Source organism: Myiozetetes cayanensis, unplaced genomic scaffold, assembly GCF_022539395.1.
Source record: "Myiozetetes cayanensis isolate MyiCay16 unplaced genomic scaffold, myiCay2020 scf554, whole genome shotgun sequence".
In the NCBI taxonomy this organism is placed as follows: Eukaryota; Metazoa; Chordata; class Aves; order Passeriformes; family Tyrannidae; genus Myiozetetes; species Myiozetetes cayanensis.
This window is the reverse complement of record NW_026087803.1, coordinates 15,057-30,755: the sequence shown is the minus strand read 5'-3', so window position 1 is coordinate 30,755 and position 15,699 is coordinate 15,057. Positions and strand designations below refer to the sequence as shown.

Genomic DNA, 15,699 nt, shown 5'->3' with positions numbered 1-15,699 from the left:
AACCAGCAAAAATACCCCAAAAACACCACGGCAAGACCACCCTGACGGCTGCCATCACCAAAGGTGGGGGAAAATACCCTAAAAATAGCAAGCAGCAAAATAACCCAAAAATGGGCAAAATACCCCAAAAATGGGGGAAAATATCCCAAAAACGGGCAAAATACCCCAAAAACAGCAAAAATACACCCCAAAAACACCACGGCAAGACCACCCTGACGGCTGCCATCACCAAAGGTGGGGGAAAATACCCCCAAAATGGGGAAAATAACCCAAAAACAGCGAAAAAATACCCCAAAAATGGGGAAAATACCCCAAAAATGGGGAAAATACCCCAAAAATGGGGAAAATAACCCAAAAACAGCGAAAAAATACCCCAAAAACGGGGGAAAATACCCCAAAAACAGCAAAAAAACACCCCAAAAACACCACGGCAAGACCACCCTGACGGCTGCCATTACCAAAGGTGGGGAAAAAACACCTCAAAAATGGGGGAAAATACCATAAAAATGGGGAAAATACAAAAAAAATGGGGAAAATACCCCTAAAAACGGAGCAAAATACCCCAAAAACAGCAAAAAAACCCCAAAAACACCACGGCAAGACCACCCTGACGGCTGCCATCACCAAAGGTGGGGGAAAAACACCCCAAAAACACCCCAAAAACCCCGGGAATCACCCCAAAAATGGGGAAAATACCTCAAAAATGGGGGAAAATACCAAAAAAACAGCAAAAAAATACCCCTAAAACACCACGGCAAGACCACCCTGACAGCTGCCATTACCAAAGGTGGGGCAAAATACCCCAAAAATACAGCAAAATACCCTAAAACAGCGAAAAATCCCAAAAATGGAAATACCCAAAAACGGAAAATACCCCAAAAATGGGGAAAATATCCCAAAAACAGCAAAAATACACCCCAAAAACACCACGGCAAGACCACCCTGACGGCTGCCATCACCAAAGGTGGGGCAAAAACACCCCAAAAATGGGGGAAAATACCATAAAAATGGGGAAAATACAAAAAAAATGGGGGAAAATACCTCAAAAATGGGCAAAATACCCCAAAACCAGCAAAAAAATACCCCAAAAACACCACGGCAAGACCACCCTGACGGCTGCCATCACCGAGGGTGAGACAAAATACCCCTAAAACAGCCAAAAAATACCCCAAAAACGGGCAAAATACCCCAAAAACAGCAAAAAAATACCCCAAAAATGGGGAAAATACCCCAAAACCAGCAAAAAAATACCCCAAAAACACCACGGCAAGACCACCCTGACGGCTGCCATCACCAAAGGTGGGCCCCAAAATATACCAAATACCCCAAAAACGGGCAAAATACCCCAAAAACAGCAAAAAAATACCCCAAAAATGGGGAAAATACCCCAAAAACAGCAAAAAAACACCCCAAAAACACCACGGCAAGACCACCCTGACGGCTGCCATCACCAAGGGTGAGAGAAAATACCCCAAAAACAGAGCAAAATACCCCTAAAACAGCAAAAAAAATCCCAAAAATGGGGGAAAATACCAAAAAAATGGGCAAAATACCCCAAAACAGCAAAAAAATACCCCAAAAACACCACGGAAAGACCACCCTGACGGCTGCCATCACCAAAGGTGGGGCAAAAACACCCCAAAAATGGGGAAAATACCCCAAAAACAGCAAAAAAAAACCCCTAAAACAGAGCAAAATAGACCCCATCACCAAGGGTGGGAGAAAATACCCCAAAAACGGGGAAAATACCCCAAAAATGGGGGAAATAACCCCAAAAATGGGGCAAGTAAATAACCCCAAAAAGGAGGCAAACGACCCCAGAAATGGGGCAAAATACCCCGAAAATGGGGCAAATAAATAACCCCCAAAATGGGGTAAAATACCCCGAAAATGGGGGGGATTTTGGGGTCCCTGTGGGATTTTTATGGGGGTTCCTGACAGGATTTTGGGTCCCCCACAGTTCTGTCCTCGGGAGGGATTTTGGGGTCCCTGTGAGGGTTTTTTAGGGGGTTCCCTGACCGTATTTGGGGGTTTTTAGGGTTCTTTGGGGGTTTCCCTGACACAATTTTGGGGTCCCCCCTCAATTCTGTCCTCGGGGGAGATTTTGGGGTCCCTATGGGAGTTTTTTGGGGGATCCCTGACTGGATTTGGGGGTTTTTAGGGATTTATGGGGGTTTCCTGACCATATTTTGGGTTCCCCCCACAGTTTTATCCTCGGGGGGGATTTTGGGGTCCCTATGGAGTTTTGGGGGTTTCCTGACTGATTTTGGGGTCCCCCACAATTCTGTCCTCAGGGGTTGTTTGGGTTTTAGGGTTTATGGGGATCCTGACCAAATTTTGGGTCCCTATGGGGATTTTTGGGGTTTCGACCGATTTTAGGGTCCCCCATGTTCTATCCTCGGGGAGGGGTTGGGATTTTTAGGGTTCTTTGGGGGTTCCCTGACCAGATTTTGGGATTTTTAGGGTTTTATGGGGGGTTCCTAACCATATTTTGGGCTCTCCCCACAGTTTTATCCTCGGGGGGAGGGGATGGGGTTTTTAGGGTTTTATGGGGGGATCCCAGACTGGATTTTGGGGTTTTTAGGGTTTTATGGGGGGTTCCTAACTGGATTTTGGGGTCCCCCCACAGTTCTATCCTCGGGGGGAGGGGTTGGGATTTTTAGGGTTCTTTGGGGGTTCCCTGACCAGATTTTGGGATTTTTAGGGTTTTATGGGGGTTTTCTAACCATATTTTGGGTTCCCCACAGTTCTGTCCTCGGGGGGAGGGGCCCAGTTCCGCCGCTATGAGGGGGGAGGGGATGGGGTTTTTAGGGTTTTATGGGGATTCCTGACTGTATTTTGGGGTTTTTAGGGATTTATGGGGGTTTCCTGACCATATTTTGGGCTCTCCCCACAGTTTTATCCTCGGGGGGAGGGGCCCAGTTCCGCCGCTACGAGGACATCGACTCTGCCCCCGAGGAGAAGGCTCGGGGCATCACCATCAACGCTGCCCACGTGGAGTACAGCACCCCAAACAGGCACTATGCCCACACTGACTGCCCTGGGCACGCCGACTACGTCAAGGTGGGGCACCCAAAATACCCAAAAATACCAAAAACCCCATAAAAATCCCATTAAAAATACCCAAAAATCAAAAATCCCATAAAAACCCCATAAAAACCCCCACCCCCCGCGGAGTACAGCACCCCAAACAGGCACTATGCCCACACTGACTGCCCTGGCCACGCCGACTACGTCAAGGTGGGGCACCAAAAACATCTACACCCCAAAAACCCCATAAAAATCCCATTAAAAACACCCAAAATATCAAAAATCCCATAAAAACCCCAACCCCACCTGGAGCACAGCACCCCAAACAGGCACTATGCCCACACTGACTGCCCTGGGCACGCCGACTACGTCAAGGTGGGGCACCCCAAAAACATCTACACCCAAAAAAACCCCATAGAAAAAACCCCAGAACAAAAACCCCACAAAAATCCCATAAAAAACACAAAAACCCCATAAAAACCCCATAAAAACCCCAACCCCCCCTGGAGCACAGCACCCCAAACAGGCACTATGCGCACACTGACTGCCCTGGGCACGCCGACTACGTCAAGGTGGGGCACCAAAAACATCAAAAACACCAAAAACCCCACAAAAATCCCATTAAAAATACCCAAAAATGAAAAATCCCATAAAAACCCCATAAAAACCCCAACCCCGGAGCACAGCACCCCAAACAGGCACTATGCCCACACTGACTGCCCTGGGCACGCCGACTACGTCAAGGTGGGGCACCAAAAACATCTACACCCCAAAAAACCCCATCAAAATCCCATAAAAAACACCCAAAATATCAAAAATCCCATCAAAATCCCATAAAAACCCCAACCCCACCCCCCCTGGAGCACAGCACCCCAAACAGGCACTATGCCCACACTGACTGCCCCGGGCACGCCGACTACGTCAAGGTGGGGCATCAAAAATACCCAAAAATATCAAAAACCCCATAAAAATCCCATTAAAAATACCCAAAAAATCAAAACCCCATAAAAATCCCATTAAAAATATCCAAAATATCAAAAATCCCATTAAAACCCCATTAAAAATACCCAAAAAATCAAAAACCCCATCAAAAACACCCAAAAAAACCCCCACAAAAAAACCCCAAAAACCACACAAAAATCCCATAAAAAACACACCAAAAAAGCAAAAACCCCACAAAAATCCCACTTAAAAAAAAAAAACCAAAAAAACCGAAATGCCCACAAAAATCCCATAAAAAACACACCAAAAAAGCAAAAACCCCACAAAAATCCCACTTAAAAAAACCCAAAAAAACCAGAAACCCCGCAAAAGTCCCTTAAAAAAACGCAAAAAAGCAAAAATCCCCCAAAAATCCCATTTAAAAAAAAAGCCCCGAAAACCCCACAAAAATACCAATAAAAAAACCTAAAAAAAACCAAAAGCCCCTCAAAGATCCCGTAAAAAGCACCCAAAAAACCGAAAACCCCACAAAAATCCCATTAAAAAACCCCATAAAAAAAACAACCCAGGAACTGCCCAGCCCCCCAAAAAAATGAGGGTCATTTGGGGTGGTTTTGGGTGGGGTTTGGGTCATTTTTCCCCGATTTTGGGTGGGTTTTGGGTGGATTTCGGGCATTTTTCTCTAATTTTGTGTTATTTTTAACATTTTTCCCAATTTTGATCATTTTTCCCCAGAACATGATCACGGGCACCGCCCCCCTGGACTGAGGGGCTGTCTGGGGGTGATTTGGGGTGATTTTGGGGTAGTTTTTGGGTGGTTTTTGGGTGATTTTTGGGTGTTTTTCTCCATTTTTGGGTATTTTTTAACATTTTTCCCAATTTTGATCATTTTTGCCCCAGAACATGATCACGGGCACCGCCCCCCTGGACTGAGGGGCTGTCTGGGGGTGATTTGGGGTTATTTTGGGGTGGTTTTTGGGTGATTTTTCCCCGATTTGGGGTCATTTTCCCCATATTTGGGTATTTTTTAACATTTTTCCCAATTTTGATCATTTTTGCCCCAGAACATGATCACGGGCACCGCCCCCCTGCACTGAGGAGCTGCCTGAGGGTCATACAGGGTGATATTGGGGTGGTTTTGGGGTGGGTTTTGGGTCATTTTTCCCCGATTTCAGGTCATTTTCCCCATTTTTGGGTTATTTTAGGTATTTTTTAACATTTTTCCCAATTCTGGCTGTTTTTGCCCCAGAACATGATCACGGGCACCGCCCCCCTGGACGGGGCCATCCTGGTGGTGGCGGCCACGGACGGGCAGATGCCCCAAACCCGCGAGCACCTCCTATTGGCCAGACAGGTACGGGGGGCGTGGCCAGCGGGAAAAGGGGAGGGGCTTGTGCTAGAGAGCACCTCCTATTGGCCAGACAGGTACGGGGGGGCGGGGCTAATGGGAAAAGGGGCGGGGCTTGTGTTCTAGAGCACCTCCTATTGGCCAGACAGGTACGGGGGGCGGGGCTTGTGTTATAGAGCACCTCCTATTGGGCAGACAGGTATGGGGGGCGTGGCCAGTGGGAAAAGGGGTGTGGTTTACATTATAGAGCATCTCCTATTGGCCAGACAGGTACGGGGGGCGGGGGTAACGGGAAAGGGGCGGGGCTTGTGTTAGAGAGCACCTGCTATTGGCCAGACAGGTACGGGGGCGTGGCCAGTGGGAAAAGGGGTGTGGTTTACATTATAGAGCACCTCCTATTGGCCAATCAGGAACAGGGGGGCGTGGGTTGTGTTATAGAATGGCTCTGATTGGTCAGATGGGAATGGGCCCATGGTTTATTTTATAGAACGGCTCTGATTGGCTAGATGGGAATGGGGGCGTGGCCAGATGAGCAAAGGGGATGGGATTTGGGTTTTTGGGGGGGTTTTGGTGGGGTTTTGGGTGTTTTTGGAGGTCCCTGTGGGGGTCTGGGGGTGTCTCTGGGGGTCCCTCAATGGGTCTGGGGTCCCCTCAAACCCCCTCCCCACAGGTGGGGGTCCAGCACGTCGTGGTCTACGTCAACAAGGCCGGCGTTGGGGGGGTCTCTGTGGGTCTGGGGGTGTCTCTCTGGGTCTGGGGTCTCTCAGTGGGTCTGGGGGTGTTTCTGGGGGTCCCTGTGTGGGTCTGGGGTCTCTCAATGGGTCTGGGGTCTCTCAATGGGTCTGGGGTCCCCCAGGTGGGGGTCCAGCACGTCGTGGTCTACGTCAACAAGGCCGACGTTGGGGGGGTCTCAGTGGGTCTGGGGCTGTTTCTGGGGGTCTCTCTCTGGGTCTGGGGTCTCTCTGGGGTCTCTCAGTGGGTCTGGGGTCCCCTCAAAGCCCCCTCCCCACAGGTGGGGGTCCAGCACGTCGTGGTCTACGTCAACAAGGCCGATGTTGGGGGGGTCTCTGTGGGTCTGGGGGTGTTTCTGTGGGTCTGGGGTCTCTCTGGGATCTCTCTCTGGGTCTGGGGGTGTCTCTGGGGTCCCTCAATGGGTCTGGGGTCCCCCAGGTGGGGGTCCAGCACGTCGTGGTCTACGTCAACAAGGCCGACGCGGTGACGGACCCGGAGCTGCTGGCGCTGGTGGAGCTCGAGGTGCGGGAGCTGCTCAGCGAGTTCGGCTTCGATGGGGAGAAAACCCCGGTGGTCGTGGGGTCAGCGCTGTGTGCCCTGCAGGTGGGACCCCAAAACTGACCCAAACTGACCCAAAAATAACCCCAAAACTGACCCCAAAGTGACCCAGAGTGACCCATCCCCATCGCACCCACCCCGGTGGTTGTGGGGTCAGCGCTGTGTGCCCTGCAGGTGGGACCCCAAAACTGACCCTAAACTGACCCAAAGTGACCCAAAAAATGACCCCAGACTGACCCAGAGTGACCCATCCCTGTCACACCCAACCCCGGTGGTTGTGGGGTCAGCGCTCTGTGCCCTGCAGGTGGGACCCCCAAAGTGACCCCCAGAGACCCCAAACTGATCCAAACTGACCCCAAAGTGACCCAGAACTGCCCTGTCCCCATCGCACCCACCCCGGGGGTTGTGGGCTCAGCGCTGTGTGGTCTGCAGGTGAGACCCCAAAGTGACCCAAACTGACCCAAAAATAACCCCAAAACTGACCCAGAGTGACCCAGAGTGACCCATCCCCATCGCACCCACCCCGGTGGTTGTGGGGTCAGCGCTGTGTGCCCTGCAGGTGGGACCCCAAACTGACCCCAAACTGACCCAAACTGACCCCAAAGTGACCCAGAGTGACCCCAAACTGACCCATCCCTGTCACACCCAACCCCGGTGGTTGTGGGGTCAGCGCTCTGTGCCCTGCAGGTGGGACCCCAAAACTGACCCAAACTGACCCAAAAATGACCCAAAAATGACCCAAACTGCCCCAAAAATGACCCCAAAACTGACCCAAACTGACCCAAAAATAACCCCAAAACTGACCCAGAGTGACCCAGAGTGACCCATCCCCATTGCACCCACCCCGGTGGTTGTGGGGTCAGCGCTGTGTGCCCTGCAGGTGGGACCCCATAGAGACCCCAAACTGATCCAAACTGACCCCAAAATGACCCCAAAGTGACCCTGAGTGACCCAGAACTGTTCTGTTCCCATCTCACCCACCCCGGTGGTTGTGGGGTCAGCGCTGTGTGCCCTGCAGGTGGGACCCCAAAACTGACCCAAACTGACCCAAAGTGACCCCAAAACTGACCCCAAAGTGACCCCAAAAATGACCCCAAAACTGACCCTAAACTGACCCCAGTGACCCCAAAGTGACCCCAAAAATGACCCCAAAACTGACCCTAAACTGACCCCAAAGTGACCCCAAAAATGACCCCAAAACTGACCCCAAACTGACCCCAAACTGACCCTAAAGTAGCCCCAAAACTGACCCCAAAACTGACCCCGGAGTGACCCCAAAGTGGCCCCAAAACTGACCCAAAACTGACCCCAAAACTGCCCCTAAATCCTTCTCTTTCCTGCCCCACATGGGCTCTCTTCTAACCCCCCATTCCCACCCCATTCCTACCCCATTCCCACTCCCCATTCCCACTCCCCATTCCCACCCCATTCCCACCCCATTCCCTCCCCATTCCCACCCCATTCCCACCCCATTCCCACCCCATTCCCGCCCCATTCCCACCCCCCATTCCCACCCTCCATTCCCACCCCCCATTCCCACCCCCCATTCCCACCCCCCATTCCCACCCCCCATTCCCACCCCATTCCCACCCCCATTCCCACCCCCATTCCCACCCCATTCCTACCCCCATTCCCACCCCATTCCCAACCCCATTCCCAACCCATTCCCAACCCATTCCCAATCCATTATCCCCATTCCCACCCCATTCCCACCCCATTCCCACCCCATTCCCACACCCCATTCCCACCCCCATTCCCATCCCATTCCCCCCATTCCCTCCCCATTCCCACCCCATTCCCACCCCCATTCCCACCCCAATCCCACCCCATTCCCACCCCATTCCCTCCCCATTCCCACCCCATTCCCACCCCCCATTCCCACCCCATTCCCACCCCCCATTCCCACCCCAATCCCACCCCATTCCCCCCATTCCCTCCCCATTCCCACCCCATTCCCACCCCATTCCCACCCCATTCCCACCCCCATTCCCACCCCAATCCCACCCCATTCCCACCCCCCATTCCCACCCCATTCCCACCCCCATTCCCACCCCATTCCCACCCCCCATTCCCACCCCAATCCCACCCCATTCCTCCCATTCCCACCCCCCATTCCCCCATTCCCACCCCAATCCCACCCCATTCCCACCCCATTCCCACCCCATTCCCGCCCCGTTCCAGGACCGGGATCCGGAGCTGGGGCTGAACTCGGTGCTGAAGCTCCTCGAGGCCGTCGATTCCCACATCCCACAACCCCCCCGGGACCTGGAGAGGCCCTTCCTGCTGCCCGTGGAGGCTGTGCATTCTATCCCAGGTACTGACCCCAAAATCACCCTAAATCACCCCAAAAATCACCCCAAAAACTGCCCCAAAATCACCCCAAAATCACCTCAAACTCACCCCAAAGATCTGACCCAAAACCGCCCCCAAACCACCCCAAATTACCCCAAACCTGGAGAGGCCCTTCCTGCTGCCCGTGGAGGCCGTGCATTCCATCCCAGGTACTGACCCCAAAACTACCCAGAATCACCCCAAAAACTGCCCCAAAATCACCCCAAAACTGACCCCAAAAATCACCTCAAACTCACCCCAAAGATCTGACCCAAAACCGCCCCCAAACCGCCCCCAAATCACCCCAAACCTGGAGAGGCCCTTCCTGGTGCCCGTGGAGGCCGTGCATTCCATCCCAGGTACTGACCCCAAAACTGCCCAGAATCACCCCAAAAATCACCCCAAAACTGCCCCAAAATCACCCCAAAGATCTGCCCCAAAATCACCCCAAATCACCCAAAAATCACCCCAAAGATCTGCCCCCAACCACCTCAAATCACCCCAAAGCTGCCCCACACCCTTCCTGCTGCCCGTGGAGGCCGTGCATTCTATCCCAGGTACTGACCCCAAAACTGCCCCAAAATCACCCCAAAAATCACCCCAAAAACTGCCCCAAAATCATCCCAAAATCACCCCAAAATTACCTCAAAGATCTGCCCCAAACCGCCCCAAATCACCCCAAACCTGGAGAGGCCCTTCCTGCTGCCCGTGGAGGCCGTGCATTCTATCCCAGGTACTGACCCCAAAAACATCCTAAATCACCCCAAAACTGACCCCAAAAACTGCCCCAAAATCACCCCAAAGATCTGCCCCAAACCGCCCCCAAATCACCCCAAACCTGGAGAGGCCCTTCCTGGTGCCCGTGGAGGCCGTGCATTCTATCCCAGGTACTGACCCCAAAATCACCCTAAATCACCCCAAAAACTGCCCCAAAGTCACCCCAAAATCACCCCAAAACTGACCCCAAAAATCACCCCAAAAACCACCCCAAAGATCTGACCCCAAACCGCCCCAAATCACCCCAAACCTGCCGAGACCCTTCCTGAAACTGCCCGCGAAGGCCGTGCACTCCATCCCAGGTACTGACCCCAAAAACATCCTAAATCACCCCAAAACTGACCCAAATCACCCCAGAATCACCCCAAAGATCTGCCCCAAAACCACTCCAAAATCACCCCAAAATGCCCCAAAATCATCCCAAAGCCGCCCCCAAATCACCCCAAACCTGCCCCACAGATCTGCCCCATGGAGACCCCAAAACCGCCCCCAAAACCACCCCAAATGACCCCAAATCTGCCCCAAATCCCCCCCAAATCCCCCCCAAATCACCCCAGAACTACCCCGAAACTGCCCCAAAATCACCCTAAAATCACCCCAAAACTGCCCCACAGATCTGCCCCATGGAGACCCCAAAAATGCCCCCAAAATCACCCCAAATTCCCCCATAGAGACCCCAAAACCACCCCAAATGACCCCAAAACTACCCCCAAAACTGCCCCAAACCCACCCCAAATCCCCCCAAAGATCTGCCCCAAAACCACCCCAAAACCACCCCGAATCACCCCAAATCTGCCCCGGAGATCTGCCCCATGGAGACCCCAAACCTGCCCCCAAAACCACCCCAAATCTGCCCCAAATCACCCCAAAATCACCCCAAATCCCCCCATAGAGACCCCAAAACCCCCCCAACTGACCCCAAATGCCCCCCAGGCCGCGGGACGGTGGTGACGGGGACGGTCGAGCGCGGAACGATCCGGAAGGGGGAGGAGGTCGAGCTGTTGGGATACGGCCGGAACGTCCGCTCTGTCGTGACAGGTGAGGGCAAAATCACCCCAAAATGGGCCAAAATCACCCCAAAATTACCCCAAAATAACCCAAAATTACCCAAAATAACCCACATTGACCCAAACTGACCCAAACTGAGCTGTTGGGATACGGCCGGAACGTCCGCTCTGTCGTGACAGGTGAGGGGGGGTAAAACTGACCCAAAATGAGCCAAAATCACCCCAAAATTACCCCAAAATTACCCTAAAATAACCCACATAACCCACACTGACCCAAACTGAGTTGTTGGGGTACGGCCGGAACGTCCACTCTGTCGTGACAGGTGAGGGGAAAACTGACCCAAAATGGGCAAAAGTGAACCAAAATAACCCCAAAATACCCCAAAATTACCCACATAACCCACACTTACCCAAAATAACCCAAAACTGACCCAAAATAACCCAATCTGACCCAAACTGAGCTGTTGGGATACGGCCGGAACATCCGCTCTGTCATGACAGGTGAGGGTAAAACTGAGCAAAACTGACCCAAAATTACCCCAAAATTACCCCAAAATAACCCACATAACTCACACTGACCCAAACTGACCCAAAACTGACCCAAAATGCCCTAAAATGACCCAAAAGTGACCCAAACTGCCCCCCAGGGATCGAGATGTTCCACAAGAGCCTGGACAGGGCCGAGGCCGGGGACCCAAAATGGCCAAAAACTGACCCAAACTGACCCAAAGTGACCCAAACCTGACCAAAACTGACCCAAAATGATCTAAAATTATGTAAACTGACCCAAAATGACCCAAAACTGACCCAAACTGCCAAACTGCCCCCCAGGGATCGAGATGTTCCACAAGAGCCTGGACAGGGCCGAGGCCGGGGACCCAAAACTGACCCAAAACCAACCCAAACTGACTCAAAACTGACCCAAAATGATCTAAAATGACCCAAAATGACCCCAAAATGACCCAAAATGCCCCAAACTGACCCCAAAATGCCCGAGACAGATGTTCCAAAGAGCCTGACAGGCCGAGACGGACCCAAATGACCCAAAACTGACCTAAAACTGACCCAAAACTGACCCAAAACTGACCCAAAATGACCCAAAACCGACCCAAAATGACCCAAAACTGACCAGAACTGACCCAAAACCAACCCAAACTGACCCAAAACTGACCCAAACTGACCCAAAACTGACCCAAAACTGACCAGAACTCACCCAAAACCGACCCAAACTGACCCAAAATGACCCAAAATGCCCCAAACTGCCCCCAAACTGCCCCCCAGGGATTGAGATGTTCCACAAGAGCCTGGACAGGGCCGAGGCCGGGGACAACCTGGGGGCTCTGCTGAGGGGGCTGCGCAGGGAGGACGTGAGGAGGGGGATGGTCCTGGCCCAGCCCGGCACCCTCCGGCCCCAGCAGAAGGTGGAGGCCCAGGTGGGTGGGGGGCAGGGCTGGGGGCAGCATTGGGGGCTGGGGGCAGGATTTGGGGTTGGGGGCAGGATTTGGGGTTGGAGGCAGCATTTGGGGTTGGGGGCAGGATTGGGGTTGGGGGACAGGATTTGGGGTTGGGGGCAGGATTTGGGGGTGGACTGGGGATTGGGGGCTGGGGGCAGGATTTGGGATTGGGGTGGCAGGGCTGGGAGTTGGGGGCAGGATTTGGGGTTGGAGGGCAGGGTTGGGGGTTGGGGGCAGCGTTTGGGGTTGGGGGCAGGCCTGGGGTTGGGGGCACGGGCCGGGGGTTTTGGGGCAGGACTGGGGTTTTGGGGCAGGATTTGGGGGTTGGGAGTTAGGATTGGGGGGCTGTGGGGCCGGCCTGGGGCTGCTCCTCCAGCCCCACAGCTGCGCCCCACACCCCCTGCCCCCAGGTGTACGTGCTGAGCCCGCAGGAGGGGGGGAGGCACAAACCCTTCGTGTCCAACTTCACCCCCGTGATGTTCTCCTACACCTGGGACATCGCCTGCAGGGTCATCCTGCCCCCCAACAAGGTGAGGGGGAAATCTGTGGGGCTGGGGGTCTGTGGGGCTGGGGGTCTGTGGGGTCCCAGGGACATCGCCTGCAGGGTCATCCTGCCCCCAACAAGGTGAGGGGGATCTGGGGGCTGGGGGATCTGTGGGGCTGGGGGCCTGCAGGGTCATCCTGCCCCCAGCAAGGTATGGGGGAATCTGTGGGGCTGGGGGTCTGTGGGGCTGGGGGTGCCTGCAGGGTCATCCTGCCCCCAACAAGGTAGGGGGATTTGGGGGCTGGGGGATCTGTGGGTCATCCTGCCCCCAACAAGGTGTGGGGGATCTGTGGGGCTGGGAGGGATCTGTAGCGGTCATCCTGCCCCCAGCAAGGTATGGGGGATTTGGGGGCTGGGGGAGAGCTGTGGGCTAGGGGGCCTGTAGGGTCATCCTGCCCCCAACAAGGTATGGGGGATTTGGGGGTCTGTGGGGCTGGGGGCCTGCAGGGTCATCCTGCCCCCAGCAAGGTATGGGGGATCTGTGGGGCTGGGGGATCTGTGGGGCTGGGGGCACAGGGACATCGCCTGCAGGGTCATCCTGCCCCCAACAAGGTAGGGGGATTTGGGGGCTGGGGGAGCTGTGGGGCTGGGGGGGACCTGGGGATCCCAGGACATCGCCTGCAGGGTCATCCTGCCCCCAGCAAGGTATGGGGGATTTGGGGGCTGGGGGGACCTGGGGGGCTGGAGGGGCCTGCAGGGTCATCCTGCCCCCAACAAGGTATGGGGGATTTGGGGGGTCTATGGGGCTGGGGGGTCTGTGGGGCACAGGGACATCGCCTGCAGGGTCATCCTGCCCCCAACAAGGTGAGGGGGATTTGGGGGATCTGTGGGGCTGGGGGCCTGCAGGGTCATCCTGCCCCCAGCAAGGTAGGGGGATCTGGGGGCCTGCAGGGTCATCCTGCCCCCAGCAAGGTAGGGGGAAATCTGTGGGGCTGGGGGATCTGGGGAGGCGGGGGGATCTCTGAGGCTGGGGGGCACAGGGACATCGCCTGCAGGGATCATCCTGCCCCCAACAAGGTATGGGGGGATTTGGGGGGTCTGTGGGGCTGGGGGCCTGCAGGGTCATCCTGCCCCCAACAAGGTGAGGGGGATCTGTGGGGCTGGGGGGTCTGTGGGGCTGGGAGGCCTGCAGGGTCATCCTGCCCCCAACAAGGTGAGGGGGGATCTCTGGGTCTGGGGGGGCCTGCAGGGTCATCCTGCCCCCCAGCAAGGTATGGGGGGGGATCTGTGGGGCTGGGGGGGCACAGGGACATCGCCTGCAGGGTCATCCTGCCCCCCAACAAGGTGAGGGGGGACCTGGGGGGCTTGGGGGGCCTGCAGGGTCATCCTGCCCCCCAGCAAAGTGTGTGTGTGGGGCAAGACAGGTCCAGGGGGTCAGGGTGGTCTTTGTGGGTCAGGGTGGTTTTTATGGGTCAGGGTGGGTTCTGGGGGTCCCTCTCCCCTTTCCAGGAGCTGGTGATGCCCGGGGAGGACACGACCCTGTCCCTGCTGCTGGGGGCGTCTGTGGGGTGGATTCTGTGGGTCAGGGTGGATTCCATGAGTCAGGATGGATTTTATGGATCAGGAGGGATTTTATGGGTCAGGGTGGATTCCATGGGTCCATTTCTCCGTTCCAGGAGCTGGTGATGCCTGGGGAGGACACGGCTCTGTCCCTGCTGCTGGGGGGTCTGTGGGGTGTGTCAGGATGGATTTTTGGTTCAGGATGGATTTTATGGGTTCATTTCTGTGTTCCAGGAGCTGGTGATGCCGGGGGAGGACACAGCTCTGTCCCTGCTGCTGGGGGGCTCTGTGGGGTGGATTTTATGAGTCAGGAGGGTTTCTATGGGTCTGTTTCTGTGTTGCAGGAGCTGGTGATGCCGGGGGAGGACACAGCTCTGTCCCTGTTGCTGGGGGCTCTGTGGGGTGGATCAGGATGGATTTTTTTGGTCAGGGTGGATTTTATGGATCTGTTTCTCCATTCCAGGAGCTGGTGATGCCGGGGGAGGACCCGGCCCTGTCCCTGCTGCTGCGCCAGCCGATGGTGCTGGAGCTGGGGGGTCTGTGGGGTGGATTTTTTTGGTCAGGATGGATTTTATGGATCTGTTTCTCCCTTCCAGGAGCTGGTGATGCCCGGGGAGGACACAGCTCTGTCCCTGTTGCTGGGGGCTCTGTGGGGTGGATTCCATGGGTCAGGATGGATTTTATGGGTTCATTTCTGTGTTGCAGGAGCTGGTGATGCCCGGGGAGGACACAGCCCTGTCCCTGTTGCTGCGCCAGCCGATGGTGCTGGAGCTGGGGCTGTCTGTGGGGTGGATTTTTTTGGTCAGGATGGATTTTATGGATCTGTTTTTCCCTTCCAGGAGCTGGTGATGCCCGGGGAGGACACAGCTCTGTCCCTGCTGCTGCGCCAGCCGATGGTGCTGGAGCTGGGCCAGCGCTTCACCCTCCGTGACGGCTCCAGGACCATCGGCACCGGCGTCGTGTCCAAGGTGCTGCCCTTGGAGGCCGCGGACAAGGACGTGTCCTGGGGCTGAGGGACCCCCTGGGACCCCCTGGGGCTGAGGGACCCCCTGGAGACTCCCCCCTGGGGCTGAGGGACCCCCCGGGACCCCCCTGGGGGCTGAGGGACCCCCTGGGACCCCCCCTGGGGCTGAGGGACCCCCCCGGGGCTGAGAGACCCCCCGGGACCCCCTGGGGGCTGAGAGACCCCCCCTGAGGCTGAGGGAAACCCCCAGGGCTGAGGGACCCCCCAGGACCCTCCCAGGAACCCCAGACCCACCCCCAGACCTCCCATCCCCTCCAGCTGGGAGGGACCCCAGGGGGAGGGGTTGGGTGGAAGCCCCGAGGGTGGGGGGAGGGGTTTGTGGGGGGAGGAAGCGTCTGTGCCCCCGAATTTGGGGGGTGGGAAAACTGTTGGGGGAGGGAGAGACCCCGGAGTGGGGAGGGGCGGCTTTATCCCCACCCTTCCCCTCCATTCACCTGTGGGGTGGTCCCACA

General features: G+C 55.5%; 1 protein-coding gene across 1 annotated transcript; it reads left to right on the top strand.

Moving 5' to 3' along the window:
* Positions 1-20: 20 nt before the first annotated feature.
* On the top strand, positions 21-15,271 carry TUFM (Tu translation elongation factor, mitochondrial; the record flags this gene model as incomplete). Its single annotated transcript, XM_050334594.1, has 9 exons — positions 21-63; positions 2,897-3,063; positions 5,222-5,326; positions 6,491-6,655; positions 8,792-8,924; positions 10,652-10,756; positions 12,007-12,158; positions 12,590-12,709; positions 15,063-15,271. Coding segments are annotated over 9 exons (1,164 nt in total), but the record flags the coding sequence as incomplete, so codon positions are not given.
* Between the last annotated feature and the right edge of the window lie 428 nt (positions 15,272-15,699).